This window comes from Hypomesus transpacificus, chromosome 19 (genome assembly GCF_021917145.1).
Source record: "Hypomesus transpacificus isolate Combined female chromosome 19, fHypTra1, whole genome shotgun sequence".
Classification (NCBI taxonomy): Eukaryota; Metazoa; Chordata; class Actinopteri; order Osmeriformes; family Osmeridae; genus Hypomesus; species Hypomesus transpacificus.
The window spans coordinates 13,521,305-13,543,820 of record NC_061078.1 but is presented as its reverse complement, the minus strand read 5'-3'; the positions used below and the strand labels follow the sequence as shown (position 1 = coordinate 13,543,820).

At 49.2% G+C, this 22,516-nt stretch overlaps 2 protein-coding genes across 2 annotated transcripts; both read left to right on the top strand.

Moving 5' to 3' along the window:
• On the top strand, positions 1–1,076 carry LOC124482057. The gene is made up of 3 exons (XM_047042388.1): positions 1–74; positions 167–542; positions 662–1,076. Exons 1-3 carry the CDS (start codon positions 1–3, stop codon positions 977–979), a joined length of 768 nt encoding a protein of 255 aa, XP_046898344.1. The 3' UTR covers positions 980–1,076.
• On the top strand, positions 991–22,111 carry mrvi1 (murine retrovirus integration site 1 homolog; the record flags this gene model as incomplete). Its single annotated transcript, XM_047042387.1, has 26 exons — positions 991–1,770; positions 2,032–2,143; positions 4,782–4,825; positions 7,818–7,947; positions 8,108–8,258; positions 8,837–9,044; positions 10,401–10,616; positions 12,547–12,650; positions 13,046–13,104; positions 13,815–13,988; positions 14,473–14,550; positions 14,645–14,691; positions 14,793–14,849; positions 14,989–15,483; positions 15,708–15,783; positions 16,204–16,330; positions 16,447–16,477; positions 17,741–17,881; positions 18,058–18,189; positions 18,758–18,911; positions 19,064–19,113; positions 19,307–19,519; positions 19,626–19,690; positions 20,651–20,782; positions 21,132–21,260; positions 21,382–22,111. Coding segments are annotated over 26 exons (4,152 nt in total), but the record flags the coding sequence as incomplete, so codon positions are not given.
• Between the last annotated feature and the right edge of the window lie 405 nt (positions 22,112–22,516).

Below are 22,516 nucleotides of genomic sequence, written 5' to 3'. Positions count from 1 at the left end.
ATGAATCTTCTCTTGAAGGGACTTCAGTCTGAGCTGATGCGGCTGCAGGAACATTCCCAGCAAGTCCTGTTGAGGTACACATTGAACATGACTGAGCGTATAATCAGCGTGGAATATAGCAATGCTCTCTCGTGTTTCAGTCTAGTGTCCTTACTGTCGTTGACAGGTTTGACGGGCACTACAGCGGTCAGCAGGGCCTTCTACGAAGGAGGGGGGTCGTCTCCAACCATCACTCTCTACATGCAGAGATCCAGGACATTCAGCAGGTAAACACTGGAGGTCTGGTGTGTCCAACTCATACTGCTACTCTACTTACCAACCTGCCAACGGAGTGTATATACATAGACATATATTGTCTTCTCTGTGAATACATCTTTCTCCATTTCAATCTCCGCCTGCAGCTGGGGGTCCTGGAAGATGTCAGTAGTCCAGTGTATGTGGGCCAGTCCTCAAACTCCCAGAGGGATGACCTCCAGCACATCATCCACAGGATCAAGTCTGCTGAGGTCACACACATGCTCCACTCTAACTACCCTGATTGGGTAAGGAGATCACACACCATAGGGGGCGCTATTTACACACACACACAAACAAACAAACCGTGTATTTGTAGGGTGTTGCAGGATCTGTTTCCAATGTGTGATTATTCCTCCTCTTGTAGGATTCTGTTGATCCACTGGAGAGGTCACATCCATATAGCCAGCAGCAACAGGCAAGCATCAAGCAGCAGCTTGTTAATGTGTATGTTATCTCACTGTCTTTATTAGTCATAGTTCATTTCATAAGATACATATTAGTCACTGGACTGAGAACCCTACTCCGGTTGATAGAAAAAAGAGATTCTCTGAGATTCTCCAGAGATGTTCCAAGTACAGGAACCAGCGTTATACCATCAGCTAGAGTTACTGCCTTCTGTGTCCAGGCAGTTAGAGATAAGTGCAGTTTTAGGACCTCTGTGACTATAACAGCGTGTCAGTGAGTTGTTTATGAAGTTCAGGCAGTTGTTTCAGGCTGCACGAGCTGGAGCTGCAGAGGGCTCTGTGGGAGGAGAGACAGGAGAAGGTGGCAGAGCAGCGGAGGGGCCGAGAGAAGGAGCTGGAGTTGGAGCAGAGGCAGTGGAGGACGACCCAAATCAAAACCCAGACCCAGACCCAGACCCAGACCCACGCTCCGGAAGCCAAGAAAGCAGACGTGGTGAACTGGTGGACGGCCCTCAGGGCTAAGACCAAGGTCCAGCCCAGCCAGGCCCTGTCCGAGACACAGGCCAAGCTCCAGCAGGCCGAGCACACCATCAGGCAGATGAGAGAGCAGGTCTGCCACCTGGAGGACACGCTGAGAACCAGCAGAGAGGGCGTCACGGGGCACAAACCTCCTCAAGACCAGGTGGGAGTTCTACTCCGAGACCAGGAAACCAACACGGAGACGAAGGGACCCGGCTGGGCTGGGGAGACGGTCGAGAAGGAGCGCAGGGACGCAGGCGTGACTACAGACCCTCTGGAGGAGCTGGGTAGCCCAGCCGCCCGGGAGAGAGAAGCGCAAGGCCACCGTGTGACGGCAGAGGAGCTTCTGGAGAGCCTGAGGAGGATGGAGGCCATGGTGAGGGGAGCCCTGGAGACGGCCGAACTGGTCAGAGAGGGTCAGCAGAGGGTCAGCCTGGTGAAGGAGAGGATGGACAACATCAGCCAGAGAGTGGAGGAGGCTTTGACCAGGGCAGTGGACACAGACTTCCAGCTCAGTGTGCTGGAAGACAGGGTCACCCACCAACCTGAGGTACAGTAGCAATGATTCTGTTATGCACTCCAGTCGACAGGACAGCGAATCGACATACTCATCTAAATACGACGTCATCTACATGCAGCACGCACATAAATCTTCTGATTCAAATGTCAAACTTGAAAGCGGTGCAGAAATGATCACACCAGTCTGAATGTTGATCTAATCTTGATGTTATACGATCTCTTTCTGAATTATGTGTTGCCATATTTGGGTCCTTCCCCTCTCTCCCTGGGTCCTTCCCTGCCACTGCCCTAGGCTCCATGTCTCAGAGGAACACCTGATCTGGGGTCAGCTGGTACTGGATGTTCCCCACAGACTAAGGCTGCAGGCAGGAATCCCTCTCCACCCACACCTCCACAGCAACATGGTAAGCTCTGAACCAGCACTGCATGTCCTGTACGCTTGCCGTCACAAGAAAAAGAGCGAGTGGAATTAAACTAATAAGCCACTTCCTCTTTTGTGAGAGGCTAGTCCCGGAGGGGCGGTTTGAAAATAGACACAGCTCATGTACATCTATCTAGAACAGCTGGTATCTCCAGAACAGCTGGTGCAGGAGGCACAGACGGACTCGAATGGCTTTCTCTCCCGCTGGTCCATGTATGATGCCCTTTATCTCGCAGGAGCCATCTTCCTGGCTTACGGGGAGCGCTGACAGTAGCTCTCCCCTCCGTACAAACAACGTGACGTAAACAAACACACAGGCTTGTGGTTTACACTCACCAGTCCAGGTCAGGGGAAAGACTGGTTGTGTTTAGTTCACACGAGGCCCAGTTGGAGGCCGTCTTGGCAAAGCCAGCGCTCGTGCTGTTTATTTGTGCCTGGTCATGGGGATGTGGAGAAAGGCTATAAAGTCTGATACTGGGACTTGTGGTGTGGTTGGTGTTGCCTACGGGCCCGCCCACGGGTCCGTCTCTGCTGTTTTACATTGAGCAGTAAAATCCGTACGGTGCAGTAGCATAGTACACATCACCCCATCTCTGGGCGGAGCCATCTCATATTTGTTAGCCAAATTAGGCGACCGATACGTCATTTATGGGGTTGCATTTTTCTCTTCCCTTTGTTGTAAAAGTAAAACATTCACCTGGTTTGAGGGAGGGAAACGGTCACCCTGTTGAATCGAGTGCAACCTTCTGTATTTCACATTGTTGGCTAAATGTCCATTTTGCATCTAGCAGTTTCCTTATCATAATCACATTTCCTTGGCTTTGAAATAGTCTATAGTTCCATATAACGGAATGCACTGTGATGTCCAGAGCTGTGTGCAGGGTAGCCTCATCCACCCTGCAAGGTTGTTGGTAGAAGTTGTTATCCTCCTGCGATGAGCAGCAGACGGTTCCAGCACTAGGTCTCATCTTGACATTAAACATCTATTGAAAACCCCAGTCAGAGGTTGGAATAGATCCACAAGGATGAATGGCATTCTCTCACCACATGGAAATTAAGATATACTTAATATGCCTTGCAAATGTAGGCTGTGTAAGGAGATATGGCAGTATTCCACGTGGTATGACAGTAGCTTGTTTGTTTATTGCTCTGGTTGATTGACAAGAGGCCACAACATCCAATTCTATTGGATAACCCTTTCATTGTTTTCTCATAAAGTCCTAAAAGCTATTTTATATCCCCATCTTTTAATACAATGAAAGCACTTTACTTTGGATGTTAAACAACTAAAGCTTTGAATAGAATGAAGGTTTGGCTCAGGCATGTTCATTTTGGGGAAAAAGCTATTTGAACTGATTCATTCACTGGTTTCTATTTATTAGAGTACACATGCAATGATGCTATCGCAGTGTCCGACAACACTCTATATTATAACCTTAACCACCATGTAACTGCAAAGCAATAATTAAAGTAACAAACAACATTGTAGAGGTTCAAGGTATTACACAGGTGAAACTTGGTATGGGGGAGGTGGGCTGTCCAGGGGTAAGTGGATGTTAACATTGGTCTTGTTGTGATAACACAACCATCAACTGCCCCTTTACGACAAACACTTATAGCTTACACCACCTAATGTACCTTCTTAGACTTTTGTAATAACCTACACCACTAACACTTACTACCATTCAATGTACTATAGCAATTCCTATGTAACATTCCGTGCAATGTTGCTGCTATAGATATTACTGTGTAGTGACATGGTAGTTGATTTAACCTTGTGTAAAGGGTTGCCCTGTATCCTATCTTTCTAAAGGCCTGACGCCATCAGGTATTGACTATTCAGGCTTCACACAGCCTAAGAGGCTTCATTGGCGACATTCTTCTTAAAAAAAGATATATTGTTGGTATTTTTCGTGCTTGATTGGATAGAGACAGTTCAAGGTAGACATGAAAGCATTTTAGACACACATGAAATCGAACCCAGGCAGCATCATTAAGGACTTTGTCCCTGTGGTGTGCAGTCTACCTGGTGAGACATTTTGACATCAATATTGCACGGCAATTAAGTGACCTCTAAAATGTGTTTGCGGGTCTGAAGTGTCTATCGAGTAGTCAGTTTAACTGCTCAAAGTGGTTTCATTTTGTCACAAGCTGTATCTGACACCACCATGAATTATAAATACTTTGGTCATTGTATTTCCTGTTGTAATTAAATATTAAGGGCAATAGCACTTTTGAATCCAGAGTACACATAGCATCCCTAAGCTAGTGCAATTTGTCTTCTGTTTGTTGCAATGACAACGTACAGTTCCCTTTATAAGAGGATCAAAGGAAGCCAGACAATCGCCCGGTCATTGGCCAAAGGCTTTCAGACTGTGGATGAAGCACCTCATGTAACTGGTTGCCAGGTTATTGTTGCCCCTAGATATGGAGGTAGGGGGCGAGGTACTGGGCTTCCTGAAAACCCTGTTTGGTCGTCCAATCCCACAACCAGCTCACTCAGTGCGTCATCTTGAGAGGAAAACTGTGTTTCAGTGAATTTGAAGAGCTCCATCTCATTTGCATGACATACCTGTAAGATGGAAATGAACTCATCTGACTGTGTGGCCTGGATCTAACAGGTGGTGTTTGCGGAAAAGCGGAAGATAGCCGGGACACCAGCCAGGTAAGAAACCTTTGGTCTTCTAAAGTATATTTCTGTGCAAGGGTATTGATTTTATTTATATTGTCTCGTTGGCAGATGAATTAAGGCAAATTGAAAGTGATCTATTCTATTCAGTTTATAATTCCATTATGTGGGCTAACGCTCACTGTGATTGCCTTGTAACTCGAAGACTCAGGGCTTTCTTTTGATCAAAATGAGTTGAGTAAGATAAGAATATCTGGCACTTCTTATAAAGACATATTTCTTTCATTTTCTCTAATCCTCTCTTGGCTTCAAACACCCAACTTGAAGTCAAATTATTTTCTTTTCAATCTGTCTCAGTGAAATGTCAGCCCTTTTTCGTCCAAACCACATCAGAACAGGAGCGTAAGGCTATCCCCGATTCTCACTAATCTACACACACAAGAGGGAACACTTGTGACATGCAGTATATTCTCAAAGTATGGCTCTGTATGTAAAGGACGTACAATCTTTTGCGTAGGGACGGAGCGAGAGAGAAAGAGAGAGAGAGAGTGTTCATGTCTGAGATGGTAGTAGAAGGCTCTTAGGAGCCATCCGCTACTTCCCTTCCGAGGTCTAGCGTTCACCTGCTACACTGTTTACATGCCAAACCTTGTGTACATGGAGGAGGGTTGTGGTTACATAGGCACAAACACACACACACACGCACGCAGACACACACACACACACACACACGCTGAATGAGTCAAACGAAGCTAAGTAAAAACAACACCAAGCTCCTGCAGTTGCAGCTTAGTGATGTGATCAGTCAGGGCTCAGTGAAGCTGCAGCCCGAGAGAACTCACGCACGCATGCACACACACACACACAGACACACACACAGCAGCAGCAGCGGCGGCAGCCCAAAGAGGCACACAGAGCCTTCTCCTTAAATGGTCAAAGCTCCCAGAAGTGAAAGAGAGGCTGGTGCTGGAAAAAAAGACAAGTGAACGGAGAGGAAAGCAGAGGGAAAGAGACGGCCGGGGATAGCTGGGTTTTCTGTGAAAAAGTCAGCGAGTGACAGCTTGACTGTGGGAAGCCGGCTCTGCCTGGTGGTTTATGAGAACGAGCTGACCGGAGGAGCGAGAATCTCTCCTGCAACCCCCAGGTACTGATCCTTGTGATATCCTTGGTCTAGTGCATAGACAGGTGATGGACTTTGTTGCAGTTTCTGAATCCCAGGCCGGGTATCAGTTTAAGGGATTTGGTGGTGTTCTGTTGTGGTAATGGATGAGTTGAGAGCAATGAGTTGACAGCACTGTCAAGCATGTGCAGTGTCGGTCATGGGTTTGAAATGGTTATGATTGTGAGGGAGATGCCTCATGCAAAAAGCACTTTTTTGTTATTGCCTGAAAGAAGTTGTCTTGACTGTCTTTGTTTGTAACTTTGGCCCACTTTGTTTTAACGTCGGCCAATAATGTTATCTACCGTATTAGCCCCCGTGACTGGCTATTTGTACGCGTTAAAAGAACTGATGATGTCTTTATTTGGTTCTCTGCATCTCCTGTCGTCTTTCTCACACTACCTCCATATCCTGTTCTCTGGCACGGTGGCGTTCTGACCACCACTTCCTCTGTTGGCCACGCACTCTCTGCTCTTCACACAACCACATTTTAAACAAATCTGGCAAGAGGGAGCAGGCTTACGTAACAGGCCGGGACAGAGGGGGGGGGGCAGAGGGGGGGGACAGAGGGGGGGGACGGGGGACAGAGGGGCGGGGGGACGTGGGGTTAGAGTTCTGCTCCCTTTCTCATGAGGACGTGAGCCCGAGGCCTGCGCCGCGGGGTAACACTGGGACCTCCAGGGACCTGGCTGAGAGAGGGCTCTCTCGCTCTTCTCCAACTGTGTTCTCTGGAGAATCAAACCCCTGTTGTGCACAGACAGGCTGGAAGAGAGGGGGGGGGGGGGGAGTCCCAAAAAGAACGAGTCAGGAAGCAGAAGGAGGGAGAATGCCAGTGTGCCCTGGAGGAGTGCGTGTCCCATACTGTTCTGTACCACGGTACTGCACTCCCAGCCCTGACCCCACACTGCTCCGCACAGCCAACAGGAAATAATCAGCGGGATTCAATTACACTGCAATATTCATCTGCTCGTTATGCCGGAGGGCTCTGCGCAGCTCCTGTCTGCGTGCATGTGTGCGCTTAGCCCCCATCACGGCAGCTAGCTGTTAAATCACACATTGTCACCGTGGCAGAATCTTTCCATGACTGCAGCTGTGACAACTCGTTTTATCCAGAATGGTGCTTGAAATATCACCCGCCCACCATCCTCGGAGTGGTACTGATGTACAGGCGAGCTGTGTAGGTGTCAACTCGCACAGGAATGGTTGAGGGAGAGGCATGAGAGAAACAACCTTCGGTGGTGAGCTTAACCTTAGTGCTCCCTCTCAGAGATGAACTTTGGAATACTTCGGAACTTCTCCGATACTGTCATCGCCCATAAACGCTCTGTTTATGATGGGAAGTTAGCCAGACAAACCAGGTACAGTTGCGTTGGTGGTGCGGTAGGGCTGGCCGCTGTAGGGAGACAGACACAGTGTTCTGTGTCCTGTGAAGACCATTACAGAGCGGTGATTAGATTAAGGCAGGGATGAGTCTGTGTTTATTGGTCATCAGACTGGCATTGTTCTCCTGCCTCTAGCCCAAAACGGGAAACCATGGCCTTACATAGCAGTCAATAGCAATGAAGCAGAAATACTAGTGAAAGTGTTACATGCTGGGAATAGCAGAGTTTTATTTTTGTGGCATTTTTGTTTTGACTGTGTCTTGCGTCCATAGAGACAGCTAGCTGTTACACAGTCTTCATCCCCTCCAGGTGATGGATGGGCCGGATGGGCGCATGTGTTCCCAGAATCAAATCTGCTGTCTGAATTAAAGTCCACTGCTTGTTTAATTCCGCATAGTTTATACCAAACTGGCCTCATAAAGGCACATCTGGAGCTTGCTGTTGAATGAGACAGCGGTGGATCAAAATGTGGTTCTGTCTCTGTCAGACTCGGAGCTGTGAGGCACCAGAGACGCCCTGCCCTGGTGAGAAGTCATCTAGCCCAGGCCAGAGTTCTGACCCAGACCTTGGACCGGGCAGCTGCAGAAGTGGTGTTGGGACTGGGTCAGCGTCTCGAGGTACCCCTCCACTACCACAGTAGACCCATCGTTCACTAGTAGCTCTCAACTTTCTCACACACACACTCACGTACCGCATCGAAATCATTGTATTGACTTGTTTGTCGCTTTGACTTCCCTCTCTGTCTGAACCTGTTGACGCTGTGACGTTGTATGCTAGGTTCCGTCCCTGTGCCAGAGGAGACCTCCCCCTCGGTAGTGACACAGCCACAGTTCAGCCTCAAGCCCACGTGCGCATCACCTCTTCCCATCCCACCGGAAACAGACCCTCAACCCGTTTGCCCCAGTTCCACCGAGGAGAATGTAGCAGGGTAAGTGTTTATGTTCGGCCTCTCTTTGTTACTGGAAGGGGATTGCGTGTGTTTAGACGACAGGCCCAGCAGACAGTGGAGCCTGGAGAAGGTGAGACAGAACAGAGAGGTGGGTGTTTACATTGTCACGCGCCAGGTCCCACTGAATATACAGGGGTACTTTTGGTCTTGTTGGTCTGGGAGGAAGCGGAAACAGACGATAGCATCAAGACTGGGAGGGAGGGGCCACCTGTCACGACTGAGCTGGGAGGGAGGGGCCACCTGTCACGACTGAGGTGGGAGGGAGGGGCCACCTGTCAGGGCTAAGCTGGGAGGGAGGGGCCACCTGTCACGACTGAGGTGGGAGGGAGGGGCCACCTGTCACGACTGAGCTGGGAGGGAGGGGCCACTTGTCAGTGTTGAGCTGGGAGGGAGGGGCCACCTGTCACGACTGAGCTAGGAGTGTGACGAGCGAGGAGGAGGGAGCTGGAGGGGAGGCCTCTCAACTATGTCAGCTGATACCCAGGCTATCCTTTCTGTGTCAGGGTGTTGGATATGGGCAAAAGACTGTTTGTTTGTGGGTCTCATCTGACTGGCAGTGACTACAGCCAATCAGAGGCGGTGGATTGCGAGCGTGGCGAATCATCTTCACCCGATGACTGTGGGAGGAGTCCGTTAGCAGAAGCAGACCCCAGTGGGAAGGACCAATTAGCAAGCCAAGTAGAAAGTGGGAGGGACCAGACCTTTGATCCAGACTATTGTAGGAGGAGCAACACTCCAGAGCCATCCAGCTGTGCATCTTCTGAGGTGAGTTAGCAAAAGTCTTAAACACAAACTGCTGATGCTTTGGCAAAGTTTCCTGTTTCATATCCCTGCCAACCAGGGTGCTAGGGTGTACCAGGCAGCCCCCAGCCCCCGTACTAGAGAGGGCATGGTTGTAGATGATGAGACTGCTGTACAATGTTGGGAGGACAAGGAGTACCAGAGCCCTGGAGCTAAGGGGCCCTGGCAGACAATCTGGCCCAGTGAGGGAGGCTGGTCTCCAGGGAGAATGTGACCCCTGTCACCCCTACCAGAGCCCTGACTGATGGCATGGCTGATACGGTTATTTCTGGCAGTGCTGGGGATCTTGTAGGACATTTTCCCATTAAATTAATTACAGACCTGAGATATAAAGAATGTTTTTTTTTTAAATGTTTTCTAGAAAGAAACACGGATGGAACGCTTAATGTTACATATTTGTCTATTTGGGACAATATGGTGATTGAATCCAACTTTGCTAACTGAAGCATCTTGTTTTGAATACATGCAGGTTTAGATAGGTATTCCACTGCATTCTTGTATCCTACACTAGGCTATAGTGCGCAAATTCTTTCTAGTTGTGTCATTTTGCTTTCACAGCCATCTCCAATAATGTTTAGGTTCTCCAGATGCCGGCTAGGGATATCCTTTCGTCTTACATCTGGGGTCTGAGATTGATGTCAGTCTGTCTTTAATAGCCGGAAGAATGCTCCCCTCCCCTCTGGGAATCCCGCTCCCCCCCCCCCCCCCCCCCCCCCCCCGTATCAGAGGAAAGGTCACATTTGTTTATTCACAGCTCTAGAGAGGAAGGGCGGGAAGGGACGTTTTTTTTTCTTTAAGGACAGGTTTAACGTGGTGAGGGGAACATCAACATCTAGATGTGGTGTTCTTTTTGGATACATGATAGGCTGGACAAAGACAGAAACTTGGTCTGGAAGAGTGCAATGTGGATTCGCCTTGTCACATGCAATCACTGGCAGTGACCACTACTGTGAATACATTGGTTTTTAATTCACGTGTGCAAGGCTGTAGTCCTGATGACTTCATTGGTTTGGTTGAATGGTTGTAATTTTTACTGGGCCAGTCATGTCTGTAAATGTCTGTGTTTAAGACTGTGAAGACATGGAGGTTTGTATTGCTTTCCCTGGCTACTGTGAGACATGATGGAGCTATGTGAAAATCAACAGCACAAAGAAACTGAAATCTGACACATGCCCAGCCTTACATATGCAAATGACAACCAGCACACTGTATCCCGGTTTGAGGAAGTTGATTTCTACGTGGTTTCCTCAGACTGTGTGTGTGAGTGCATGCGCTGCACGTTGACACGCACAACGCTCACATAACCTGTTCGGCCACCAGGAAGCCGAGGACCAGCTATCGTCGCAGTGTCCTGCAGCGGCAAACGCCAACCCAAGCAGCCAGGAGGCCCCTGTGCCCTCCAGCCCCCCTGAGATCCCCTTCGTCTTCCCCCACACCCGCTCGCGGCCCCCCCTGCTCCCTGCCATGCCCACCCTCCCTGAGGAGGAGGAGGACTCCCCTGAGGAGCAGGACAGCTCCTCCAGCTCCCCCAGCACGGTGAGTACGCAGCACACTGCCTGTGGAAGGTCTGACGCCTTCCTCCGGCTTCCTCGTCAGCACTGCGCGTTGGGTAGGCTTTTGACACATGGTGAGTCTTGGCGACGAGGATGTTTAAGGGTTGAAAAAGCTTTCGCATGCCGAGTGTGTGTAGGGTTAGGGGTGAGGGTGTATCACAGCTTTGGGTTCCTGATGAAAGACTGAGAGAACTTCCAAAATAGACCACTTCAGGCTGTTGTCCAAAAAAGGTGGCTTGCCCAATGTTATTGTTCACTTTGAACAAAGCTATTTTCACTGCAGCTAAAATATGTAATCAATCCCGGGGCATGCTGTTCTCTCCTCCCTCATCCAGATCGCTACATTAAGTTATTTTTATTACCAGCATTTGACCTTGATGACCTAATTGAAACATCTCTGATGGCCAGGACAGAATGTTCAAGATCCCCAGAGATCTGTGCTCTGCTCTAAAGGGCACTTGTCATTTAAGGTTTAATTATTTATGTGATTAGTTGACTTATGACCAACAGTAGAGTTGTTATTACTAGTATAAAGTCATTGAGTTGCTGTTGTTCCAGATAACATGGAAGGTTTATAATGTTCTGAAATTCTACTCCAGTATGTCTTCTAGAGAATAATATTGTGCTGTATTATGGTAGTCAAACTGTCATGAAGTTAGAGTGTGGAGCTCTCTAAACGCTGGCTAAATTTGGATTTAAGGTTTGCAGCCATCAAGTAGGAGAATGGATGAGTGCTTTAGCAGAGTAGCCTTCCTCCTGAGAGCACACCTTCCTCCTCTCCAGTCATAAACACAGAGCAGATAAACCCTCTTAAGAGGAATGCAGCTAACGCCGTAATCTAATCTGGGAGCATATGCCAACCAAATAAAACAATCCTGCTTTATTAAACAATACCCAGGCCTTTCAGCAATTCTGGACAGACGGTTACAGCATCTCCCCCTCCTGATTTAAGATTTAATTAGGACTCATATCTGACCCATCTGTTTATGTACATGCATTCCTCTGAGGAAAGAATCAGGACACTGTGGAACTGACAAAAGATTGAGCTCAGGTCTGGCTTTTCCTGTTGGAAATGTACTTGATTTGGGTAACTATGGCTGATCAATGAGCTCCAGTCCTGCAGATCGGTCACATGACTCAGGTGAAGTTGCTTCGGCCCAGCTCTCCCTGCTGGGTTGAGGTTAAGATCCAGAGTTCAGGATGTTGAGGATGTTTAGTCCCAGAGGACGACATGATCTGATGTTCGGGGTCGGAGATGTTGACGCTATGCTGATAGGCTAAGAGCACGGCTAGTTTCAACAGCCTCTCCAAACTGGCTTTAGACCACCTGTTAACCCCCAGAGCTAAGTGCCTCGCTGGAATACCCAGCCCCCATCTCACCCATCAAACACAGCAGCAAGTTTATTTCGGTTTCCCTCAAAAGTGCTTTGAAACAGTAATGCCCTGACGTGGGTGTTCTTTTTTCCTTTTTCTTCTTTCCCTGGATTCCACCACATCTATAGAAGCCCTGGCCTGCTGAAGAGCACAAAGGTTTAGTGAGGAAAAGACGTCCATGTTTGGCCTGTCCCTACACTGATATTCACATGAAAGCCTTGAGAAAACATCAATCCGCCAAGCTAGCGAACATATCTGCGGCATGCGGGCAATGCAAACACGGGCATGTCATGGAGCTGTGTACTTAAGCGTTGAGGTCAAAGGGCAGCCAATGGGAACGTTTCGCATCCCTTTGCTGTGACACAAGCAATTGGGTGACATGTTTACTCTGATATCGCTGCGCTGATGAGTCTTTCCTGTGCTTTTCAACTTTAAATGAGTTAAATCAACATTCCACCATTTGAGTCATTGCTGCGAAAATATTTCGGTTTGTGAGAGTTTTGAACATCTCCAGACTTCTGTCTTGTTCCTCTCTGCAGTACACACCAGAGAGCAGAGGGCAGGTCATGACTGCCCCCACCATCGTCTTCCCAAAACAGGCCACTGGAGTCCAACAAGAGGGCCGGCCCCTGGAACAGGCAAGGTACTGTGGTTCTTTGATCCGGAGTGGGGGATTATTCACGTCTGCGACTGGGGTTTAGAGCAATCTGCCAGCTGAAAAACGAGCCACTTTGTCCATCGCAGCATCTTGATATTTCTAGAAAAGGAAATCCATCCATCTCCAGTGTTGTGGTAGAATGTAAATATAGACGGAGCTCTCAGAACACTTTATAAAGTCTCCCTCTCTCTCTCTCTCTCTCTCTCTCTCTCTCTCTCTCTCTCTCTCTCTTTTTGTCTCTCTCTCTTTCTCTCTCCCCCGCTCTCTCTCTCTTTCTCTTTCTCTCTCTCTATCATTGTCCTTCCCTCTCTCTCTCTTTCTCACTCTATGTCTCTCAATATCTCTCTCCCTGTCTCTCTCCCTCTCTCTCTCTCTCTCAGACCACACAGTCCCAGATCCCGCCTCTCCAGAAACTGTCCCTCCCCCATCACCACAGTAGGTGAGTGGCCCAGGCTGTCCATACAAACGGATGGATATTTGCATGATTTTACTGTAAGTCACGGTATGTGTGCTGTAGAAGTATAATCATCCCTTGATCTAAAACAAGAGTCCACGGTTGGCTGATGCAAATTTGGGATCCTGGTCTAAGTTTGGTGATTGGTGGGTAGACAGAGGGGGGAGAGGTCAGCTTAGAACAGCACAGGTTGAGACGAAGCCTTGATTACTGTTGATGCTGGCTTGATCTCAGCTGAGATCACAGAGAGGGCTATAGGTTGGAGCCATTTGTCTTTGCTTGTGTTTTGATACTGTTTATGGGAGAGTTAGGGTTAAGGTGACCTTTCTGGATTGAGGATGTGTTTGCATGTATGAGTCATGTGTATATTCATGTGCAACTGTGTGTGTGTGTGTATTCATGCGTGTGTCTGTGCATGTGTGTGTGTTTCTGTGTGTTTGTGTGTGTGTATTTGTAGGTATGTATGTATGTATGTGTGTGTGGGGGGGTCAGATGGCTGAGTGGTTAGGGAGTCGGGCTATTAATCAGAAGGTTGTTAGTTCAATTCCCGGCCGTGCCAAATGACGTTGTGTCCTTGGGCAAGACACTTCACCCTACTTGCCTCAGGGGAATGTCCCTGTACTTACTGTAAGTCGCTCTGCATAAGAGCGTCTGCTAAATGACCAAATGTAAATGTGTGTGTGGGTGTGTCTCAGACAGCTCAGGACAGGTGCTAGACCTGGTGAAGGACCAGCTCCCAGAGCTGCAGCTGTCTGAGGAGGAGCGTCAGAAGAACCTGGAGCTGCTGGAGGAGGCCAGGAAGGTCAGCGACCGCTTCCTGACACGCCGCGGACGCAGGTCCACCTGCAGCCTCACAGAATCCCCCACCGGTGAGACACACGCACACAGGACTCACACACACACACACACACACGCACCACACATACTCCACCCAGACTCTCACACCACACATACACACCCTGCAGGTAGTCCAGGTACAAACCTATATTTAATGGTGGAACGTAAACCAGGATATCAGAGCACAACCAAAAACAAGTCTATTAAGTGAACTTGTTTATTTTGCGAAGACTGGATTACTCTCCTCTAATCTGCACAAAGCATCATCACGTACGTGCTCATGTCCTCAAACATCTGCGGCTGGACGCTTGCCAGCAAATTCCAGAGTAAACACGGGCCACGGTAACTTAGGGAACCAACTTCATTCCCAATTCCACGTCATTCTTTCAGGCTTTGTTAACGTGAGTCCATTGATGCAGAGGGAGCGCCAACAAACACACTATTCCTTGTTTCCTACTTCACATATCTTTTTTTGAAATGTTGGAGTAAAGCCAACAGGGTTGGGTCTCTCCGCAGGTCTCTCTCCCAACCCGACGCCGTCCTCATCGCCAGTGGCATCTAGAAGCAGTTCCATCAGCACCGCCCCGCAAATCAGTACGTCCTGTTCCTGCCCCCTCGACATACGTGGTTAACAGCGGAACCGAGGATTGACTTGTCGTCCTACATGATCCTCTGGTCTCTGTTTCAGGTGTGGGACCCGCAGAAGTGAACTACGCCAGCCAGCCTGTCAGTCCGGTAAGGCTTACCGTCTGCTCTGTACTCGGTGTCAGCGTTTGTTCTCCCTGACGATAATGCAGTGGTGTGGTTGGTAATGTGGTTGTCATGGTTTCTCCCAGCGTCTGGAGATTCCTCTAGGGAGGGAGCAGGTGGACCCCGGATCACCAGAGCAGGAGGTCAGCACAACATCGTCTCTCACTCACCTCTCACTCAATGGCCCAAACACAGCTGCAGTTATCAGACATTCCATGTTTACGTAGTAGATTGAACACTGGAATAGAATCTTCATTCTTCTGTCTGGTGTGCTACTCCCAGGGCACCAGGCGATTGGTGGACTGGAAGCCCAATGAGAAGCGGAAGGTGTCTTCCGGCACCCTGACCCCCCGCCACGCCGGCCCCTCCCCCACCAGGGAGCCCAGTGGGGGCCAGAAGGAGAACTGTGACCCCCGGGTATCCAAGAAGAGCCCCCTTCCTGTGCTGGTTAACAAGCCGGAGGAGGGTCCGGTCCGAAACCCCAGCCAGACCCCGGCCACAGGCGTGGCCAAGCCCGTCCCCCGGCCCCCGACCCAGCAGGCCCCCTGCACGGCCGAGATCAAGACCATCGGGGCCTTTCCCCCTCTCATGAGAGCCGTGTCCTGGGACACTGTGGGGACCCTCAACGCCCGCAACGGGGCGCCCAGTTTCTCCCCCAAGGCCGAGGAGACCTTCTCGTTCACGGACAAACCTCGGGAGGGCCCGCACAAGTCCTCGGGGTACAAGGACTTCCCCGCCCAGCCCGTCAACGTGCAGAAACTGTCCAAGCTGAGAGAGGTACGATGGAGGCCAGTCTTCCGGCAGGGCCAGAGAGCTGCTCGTCCTTTTGCTTTCTGGTCCCAATGTTTACGTGACATTTGTTTCGCCTCCTTTTGTTGGCAAAATACCAGAGGGAATGTAGTGTTCTCGTCTTTTACGACCATCAACTACCAGAGCATGAAAGATGTGCAAGCCAAGTTCATTGTTTCTAAAGCCCTCTTTTGTTTATATCCCGTGTACAGGAACATAAGCTGATACGAAATCAAAGTGTGGGCTCCAAGCTGCCAGACCTGAGTGAAACAGCTGAACAGGAAAGAGGTACAGCAGTCAGTGTAGCTTATGTAGGAAATATACCAGGGTATAGAGGTTCAAGGCTTCCAGTCTATGGGCTACGTCAAAGGAAATGTGCCCTAACTGACCCAGAGAGCGACTGGAAACATGACAGGGGAAATGTTTTGTCTGCCTGTGTTCATGTTCTGCTATGTGTGTGTGTTCATCTCCTGGTCTGGCGTTGCACTGGCTGGTCAACCTGTTTTCCGTACACTTGCTCGTCCCAGAAATGCAGTACTGAATTTAGACCAGCAGAGGGTGTAATTGTGAAGACATGACGTGTGTAAGATCAGATGCTGAGAAACAAAGCTGTGTTGAATCTCCCCTGCTGAATGGCTATTAGAATGATGTTAGCCGGCGTTGTAACTGTTCCTGGTAAAGGTGAGTGGTCTGCCTCTCTGCCCCCAGGCCTGTCCCCCCTCCCCCCTCCAGGCTCCCCCTGTGAAGAGGAGACCAAGGAGAAGTCCGATTCCATGCCCAACATCTCAGATGTGATGCTGAGGAAACTCAAACTTCACAGAGGTCTACCAGGCTGGTACGTGACAATGCCATACCTTTAGAATCTGAATCAGCAGCTAAGACGTGCCCTCTCATTCAGCGTTCCCCTTTGCTCGCTGACAAACACTGCCATCTGTTTTCTTTGGATTCCAGTGCACCTCCCCTCACAGAAAAAGAAGTCGAGGTAGGTATCCAAACGGTCGATTGCACACAGCTAGATCACAGAAGCTAAACAGCCCTGACGTTGTTATGCAAAGTGAAATACTGTAGACTTTGGAGTCGTGTACTATCTCCTTCTGATGAAGGCTAATTTGGGCCTGTGTGATTTCCCGTCTCCATGGAGAGAGTGCAAACATGGGGCTGTGTGAGTGTGGTCCCTGGCTGTCGCCCCGCCCAGCGTCCCCATGGGGATCCATCTGCAGGACGACAGTCAAGAGGGCCAAGCTTTCCTGTCCTCTCTGGCCACTGCTCCGCTTTCTCTCTCTTTTTCTACTTGCTTTGCTCTCTCTCTCTCTCTCTCTCTCTCTCTTCTCTCTCTCTCTCTTCTCTCTCTCTCTCGCTCTACTCTCTGCTCCCTCCTCCCTGCTCTCTCTCTCCCACTTTTTCTCTTTCTCTCTCTCTCATGTTATACTCTCTCTGCTCTCTCTCTTTCTACTGTCTCTCTTTGCTCCCTCCTCCCTGCTCTCTCTCTCTCTCTCTCATGTTCTACTCTCTCTGCTCTGCTCTCTCTCTCTTCTCTCTCTGTGCTCTCTTCCCTGCTCTCTCTCTCTCTCTCTCTCTCTCTCATGTTCTACTCTCTCTGCTCTGCTCTCTCTTTCTACTCTCTCTGTGCTCTCTCATCCCTGCTCTCTCTCTCTCTCTCTCTCTCATTTTATACTCTCTCTGCTCTGTTCTCTCTCTATTTGATCTCTCTCTGTACTCGGCTCTCGCTGCCCTCCTGCTCTCTGTGTGCAGCATTCCACACTTTGTTCCACCAACATAGATTTGCTTTGATCAAGTACAGCTTTGTGTGTCTGTCTGTGTGTGTGTGTGTGTGTGTGTGGGGGGGGGGGGGGGGGGGGGGGGGGGGGGGGGGGGGGGGGTTGGCTGTCAGGGTTATTGCACATTACAGTTTGGTTCAGCTCAGCCTCAGTAGCTAGAAGATTCCACACTCAAAGTAAGTTGTTGGTGGGCATCCCCTCAGTTTTCTGTGTTGCTTTTTTTGCAGTGGCCCATGCAAGCACATTATCAGGGTCCCTCTCACTGCTGTTTGTTCATTCAGTCTTATTCCACACACCCTAAATATGTCAACGTTTTCCTGGGGTGAACTTGAATTGACCTGACCCCACTAACCCAGCTGTGTGTTGGTGTGCAGTGTGATGGTTGGCCTCCATCCTCAATAGTCAGCTCTAATGTGTCCCTGATGAGCGTTCAGCCCGTGTTCAACACAGTCACATCCTCTCTGCAGAACGCGTTTGTTCAGCTGTCGCTGGCATTCCGGAACGACAACTACACCCTGGAGACGCGTCTGAAGCAGGCGGAACGGGAGCGGAACCTGACGGAGGAAAACACAGAGAAGGAACTGGAAGAGTTCAAAGGCTCACTCAAGGTCAGAGGTCATGCTAGCAGAGGTAGCGGACTGACTAGCATTGTTAGCTGTGTGCACAACTACCAAACCTGGATCGATCACCAAGAGTCTATGTGGGGGGAAGATCAGAAGAAAATGCAATTACACTGCATTTTTGTTGACTAGAATGTTCCATTTTGCTGTTTGCGTTGTTGCAGATCACCGCCCCCCAGTGGCAGACTTCTGACCAGCGGGATTCGTACCAGCGCCTCATAGAGACCTTAGCTGTCCTGCACCGCCTGGCCACCCGACTGTCCAGCAGGGCGGAGATAGTGGGGGCCGTGCGACAGGTAACACAACCCAGTGGGCTCAGAACCCAGAAGAAACTCCTGAATGACCAAAGCAAACAGAAAAGTGCATGTGAAACATCACTGTTTTCCTTATCGTGAGAAAAAATCCTGTCTCCTCGAAAGTGTCCTTTGGAATGTTTGTTTTCTGACAGATAAGTTATTTGTCAAAGATTTTGTCTAATGTTTTGGTTTCCCTTACGGTTATACTTCTGGCCAAAGAAAACTCAGTGAATGCGTAGAGAAATGTTCCGGGCTATGTCCATGGTTATGGCTAAGCCCCCACTGAATGGTTGAAGATAATATTTACTGAGGAGGTGACGTTGTCACAGCTGTACTATACCAGTAATGAGGCTTTCCCCAGCCCCTGCACACTCACATTAATATTTCCCCCAGAACTAAATACCTTCTTCATAACAAGACAATTCAACGCCTGCAGCATTGGGCCAGTACAACCCTGCTATTACACTTCAGCAATTACTGCTAGGTGGCTCCCTGATTCTTCATGAGTTGGAGGAGAGAGACAAGTTCAGGAGCAGGGCAGCGTTGACGCTGTGCTGTGTGTTCCTAGGAGAAGCGTATGAACAAGGCCACGGAGGTGATGATGCAGTACGTGGAGAACCTGAAGAGGACCTATGAGAAGGATCGCGCCGAGCTGACGGAGTTCAAGAAGCTGGCCAATCAGAACTCCAGCCGTTGCTATGGAGGGTCTATAGACACTGGGGGTAATGGATCGGGACACTGGCTCAGCACTGATGTTTATAGTTGGGACTTCTGTTTTGGTTGCCTTTAAGGTTATCCTTCTGACCAAAAGGAGCTTGGTTTACAGTTTGATCCTAGCTCTCTGACTGTGTTGTCCTGTGTGTTTAATGTCTAGATGATGGAGTTCCACGCCCATCCAGATCCATGTCTCTGACCCTGGGGAAGGTAAGGTATACAGTTGTAGTGAATCTGTGTGAGTGTGTGTGCGTGTGTGCTTGTGCGCGTGCGCGTGCTATCTCAGATGTACAGATCTCATACCTCTCACGTGATAAAATCGGAATTGTTTACATTTTCCACCTCTCCCTTCTTCCTCTCGCCCCCTCCGCTCCTCCTCCCCCTCTCTACCACTCCTTTTTAGGCTTTGCCCAGGAGGAGGGTCAGTGTAGCCGTGGTCCCTAAATTTAACCTCCTAAACATCCCTGGTCAGACTCCCGTCATTGCCGGCCCAGTCCCTACCCCTGCTTCTGGACCCAACCTTGGTCCTGGTCCTGGTTTTGGTTCTGGTCCTGGTTTTGGTTCTGGTCCTGGACATAGCTTCGGAGCCAACCCTGGCTCTGGACTTCCTGTTCTCGTAGGTGTTAGCCTTGTGTCTCAACCATGTCAACACTAAGTTCAGTGTATCTCCCTGCCCATGTTCACTGACTCTCATTGTGTTCACGTTTGTCGTTCTGTTCCAGTGTGAGGCTAACGTTGTGAAAAGCAGCGCTCCCCCAGAGTTTGGACAGCCAGCCCGGGCTGAGAGGTGGGTTTCTGTGTGCTTGGACACCATGTCCTCTAGAAGCATGGCTTGGAAACGTGCACACGACAGACATGCAGAGTCCCAAGCAGTATATCTGATTGTGTGTTCTTCCAGGCTTCCAAGGTTAGGTCAGCGCTCTGCGAAACAATGGACCCTAATGTTCACCCAGCCTTATCAGAGCGTATCTGCTGCTCTATCAGGACGGGTGGTGGATTTGTTGCCTCCAGGATGTGCTTGCTGGGGGGGGGGGACAGTCCCAGATTAATCACAGAGCAGGACCAGGGACCTTTTCACTGCACAGCCCCACGTTTTCTCAGCTAGCAATTGTATGCGGGCTCAAAATAAATGGTGCTAGCATTCCATAAAAACCCCGCAGCTGCAACTGATTGATATGCTATTCTGAGATGTAATCTAAACATTTGTGCTAAGGAGCCTGACAGAAACCAGGCAGACCTCAAGCTTTCGCCCCGGCCTCGGAATAAGGTGAGAGCTGGGGAAGCGTGCTGAAAGGCTAACCTTAAAGCCAGCGCCTCAGATGAGCGAGGGAGGTGAGAGAGAGGGAGAGAGACGTAGCGAGAGAGAAAAGCGAGAGAGGGAGTGAGAAAGAGGGAGGGAGGGAGAGAGGGAGGTGGAATGACGTCGAAAGAGAAAGAAGTAGAAAAGCTGTAGCCGGAATAATAACAAGCGTGCAAAGTGCCTGCTCGGTAAGACCCAGCGAGGTGTTTAAGAGTCCCCGTGTACACATACTCGCCTTTGTACTTTGGGTTTTTTCACGCAAGCTTGGTCGTCAGCGAGGGTGGCACACACGCACGGCGCCTTTCAACTGTGTTCCAGTCTGTCCATTAAGACAAGGCCAGGGTGTTGTGATGGAAAGCCTAACGACCAGCCTCCCTCCTCTGTATAGTGACTGTTCTCCTGTAGACAGCCAGGGCTGACTGTTTTTTCCTATGTGAAACAATGCAGTGGAAAGATGGGTCCGGAGCAGGAAGGAGAGCCCTCCGCTGCAGCCAAGCTCCCTGTCAACCTCGACGACATCAGGGCTGAGATCAGGGCTGAGATCAAGGCAAAGATGGAGGAGGAGTTCTACAAAAAAGGGTAAGGAACGCATGTGCACGCACACACACATACACACACTCGTTCCAACAAACACACATCGTCGCACACACTTGCATGCACACACACACACACACACACAAGTGTTCCAATAAACACACATACTCGCACACACACGCATGCATGCATGCACAGACACACACAGCACACCTTCAATGTCCAGTCTGACTCTGAGTATTGAGCGAATTGAGATCCATGTTTTCAATTGAATTCCTCTGCAAAGCATGTCAGGCTGTCAGGTATGCAAACAGGTTGCCGTTTACACAGACACTTTCACAATGAGATGCACCTGCTTTTACTGAACGTAAAGTAAAACCATGTTCTGACACAGTTACCAAGAGGGTCTGAAGCTAACTAAAGAGCTCAAGGAAGTGAAGGAGGAGGAAGAGGAAGTGGAAGACAAAGAGGAGGAGCCAGAAAAACTGAAAGAGGAAGACGGAAAGGAGCAAAAGAGTAGAAGGTGACTAAATATCTGGGTAGAAGGTAGAATATAAATCTTCTGTATATATTTACATTTAGAAATGGTCTTGCCGTATTTGAAAAATATTAAAACATGAGACATTATTCAACTGTTTTTACAGTAAAGTGGAGGAGGTCCTGGTCGTGGTTGATCGGCTTTGTCCAAAGATATTCCGGTGCAACCGTCTGCTATGGATTACCCTGTCACTGTTTCTGGTCCTGTTCCTGGTCGTCAACATTTTTGCGTACTTCAGCGACCGCTACAACAGCCACGGGGACATGTCAGCTGACAAAGCCATGGCTCAAGGCAAGAAGAAGATCTTTGGACTGAATGTTGGAGTACAGCCAAAGAGCCCTCCTACAGAATAACACCCCTCCACCCCTCCCCCATCTATCCTCTTCTTCCAAAGATTCTTTCTCATCATGCTTGAATACAGGATTGTGACTATCTAGGGTTCAAGGATGTAGCTTTTTGGGAGTGTTTATTTGGTTTAGCTTTTTATCTTATCATCCACTTCAAGTCCTATTTATGCTGTTTTAGGAAGTCTGCCAGGTTGTTTGTGATGGTGAGAAGCATAGACAATTATTGTCTAAGTTTAGGGACCAAGTATCGAGTGTGGTGAAATACATGTTCTTCTATAGTCACATCGGATACATGTCCAGTATGCTTTGTTCTCATGCGTTGAATGTCATCCTGAAAGAATGAATGTGGCCTCTGCGACTATGAATACTTTCGGTACCTTCAGATAAACAATGGTCACGAGGCAAGTGTACATTTACATTTAGTCATTTAGCAGACGCTCTTATCCAGAGCGACTTACAGTAGGTACAGGGACATTCGCCCCGAGGCAAGTAGGGTGAAGAGCCTTGCCCAAGAACACAATATAATTTGGCACGGCGGGGAATCGAACCAACAACCTTCTGATTAATAGCCCGACTCACTAACCGCTCAGCCATCTGACCCCTGTGTAGTGTACATTAATGTATATGAATGTACGTGATGTACCCCACCCTTGATACTGTGTTCTCTCAGGTCTACCGAGCTGAAGACTCTTTGAGAAAGAGAGGTTTACGGAAATATTTAAGTGGTTAAAATGGAGTTACAGTATGGTTTTTACCTTTGACGAACATTATCTATGTTGTGTATTTAAACAGATACTTTTTTGGGGGGGTAAACGATTATGTAAGCACATTCCAAAGTAGCACCCAAAGTGCAATATTTTTTGCAGCTGACGGTTCTTGTTGGTGTCATTGTGG

Bases quoted from the DNA above. Each gene is read 5' to 3' on its own strand.
- LOC124482057 (XM_047042388.1), top strand. From the start codon at position 1: ATGAATCTTCTCTTGAAGGGACTTCAGTCTGAGCTGATGCGGCTGCAG. The intron at 75-166 runs GTACACATTGAA...TGTCGTTGACAG, and splicing joins TCCCAGCAAGTCCTGTTGAG to GTTTGACGGGCACTACAGCG. The intron at 543-661 runs GTAAGGAGATCA...CTCCTCTTGTAG, and splicing joins ACTCTAACTACCCTGATTGG to GATTCTGTTGATCCACTGGA.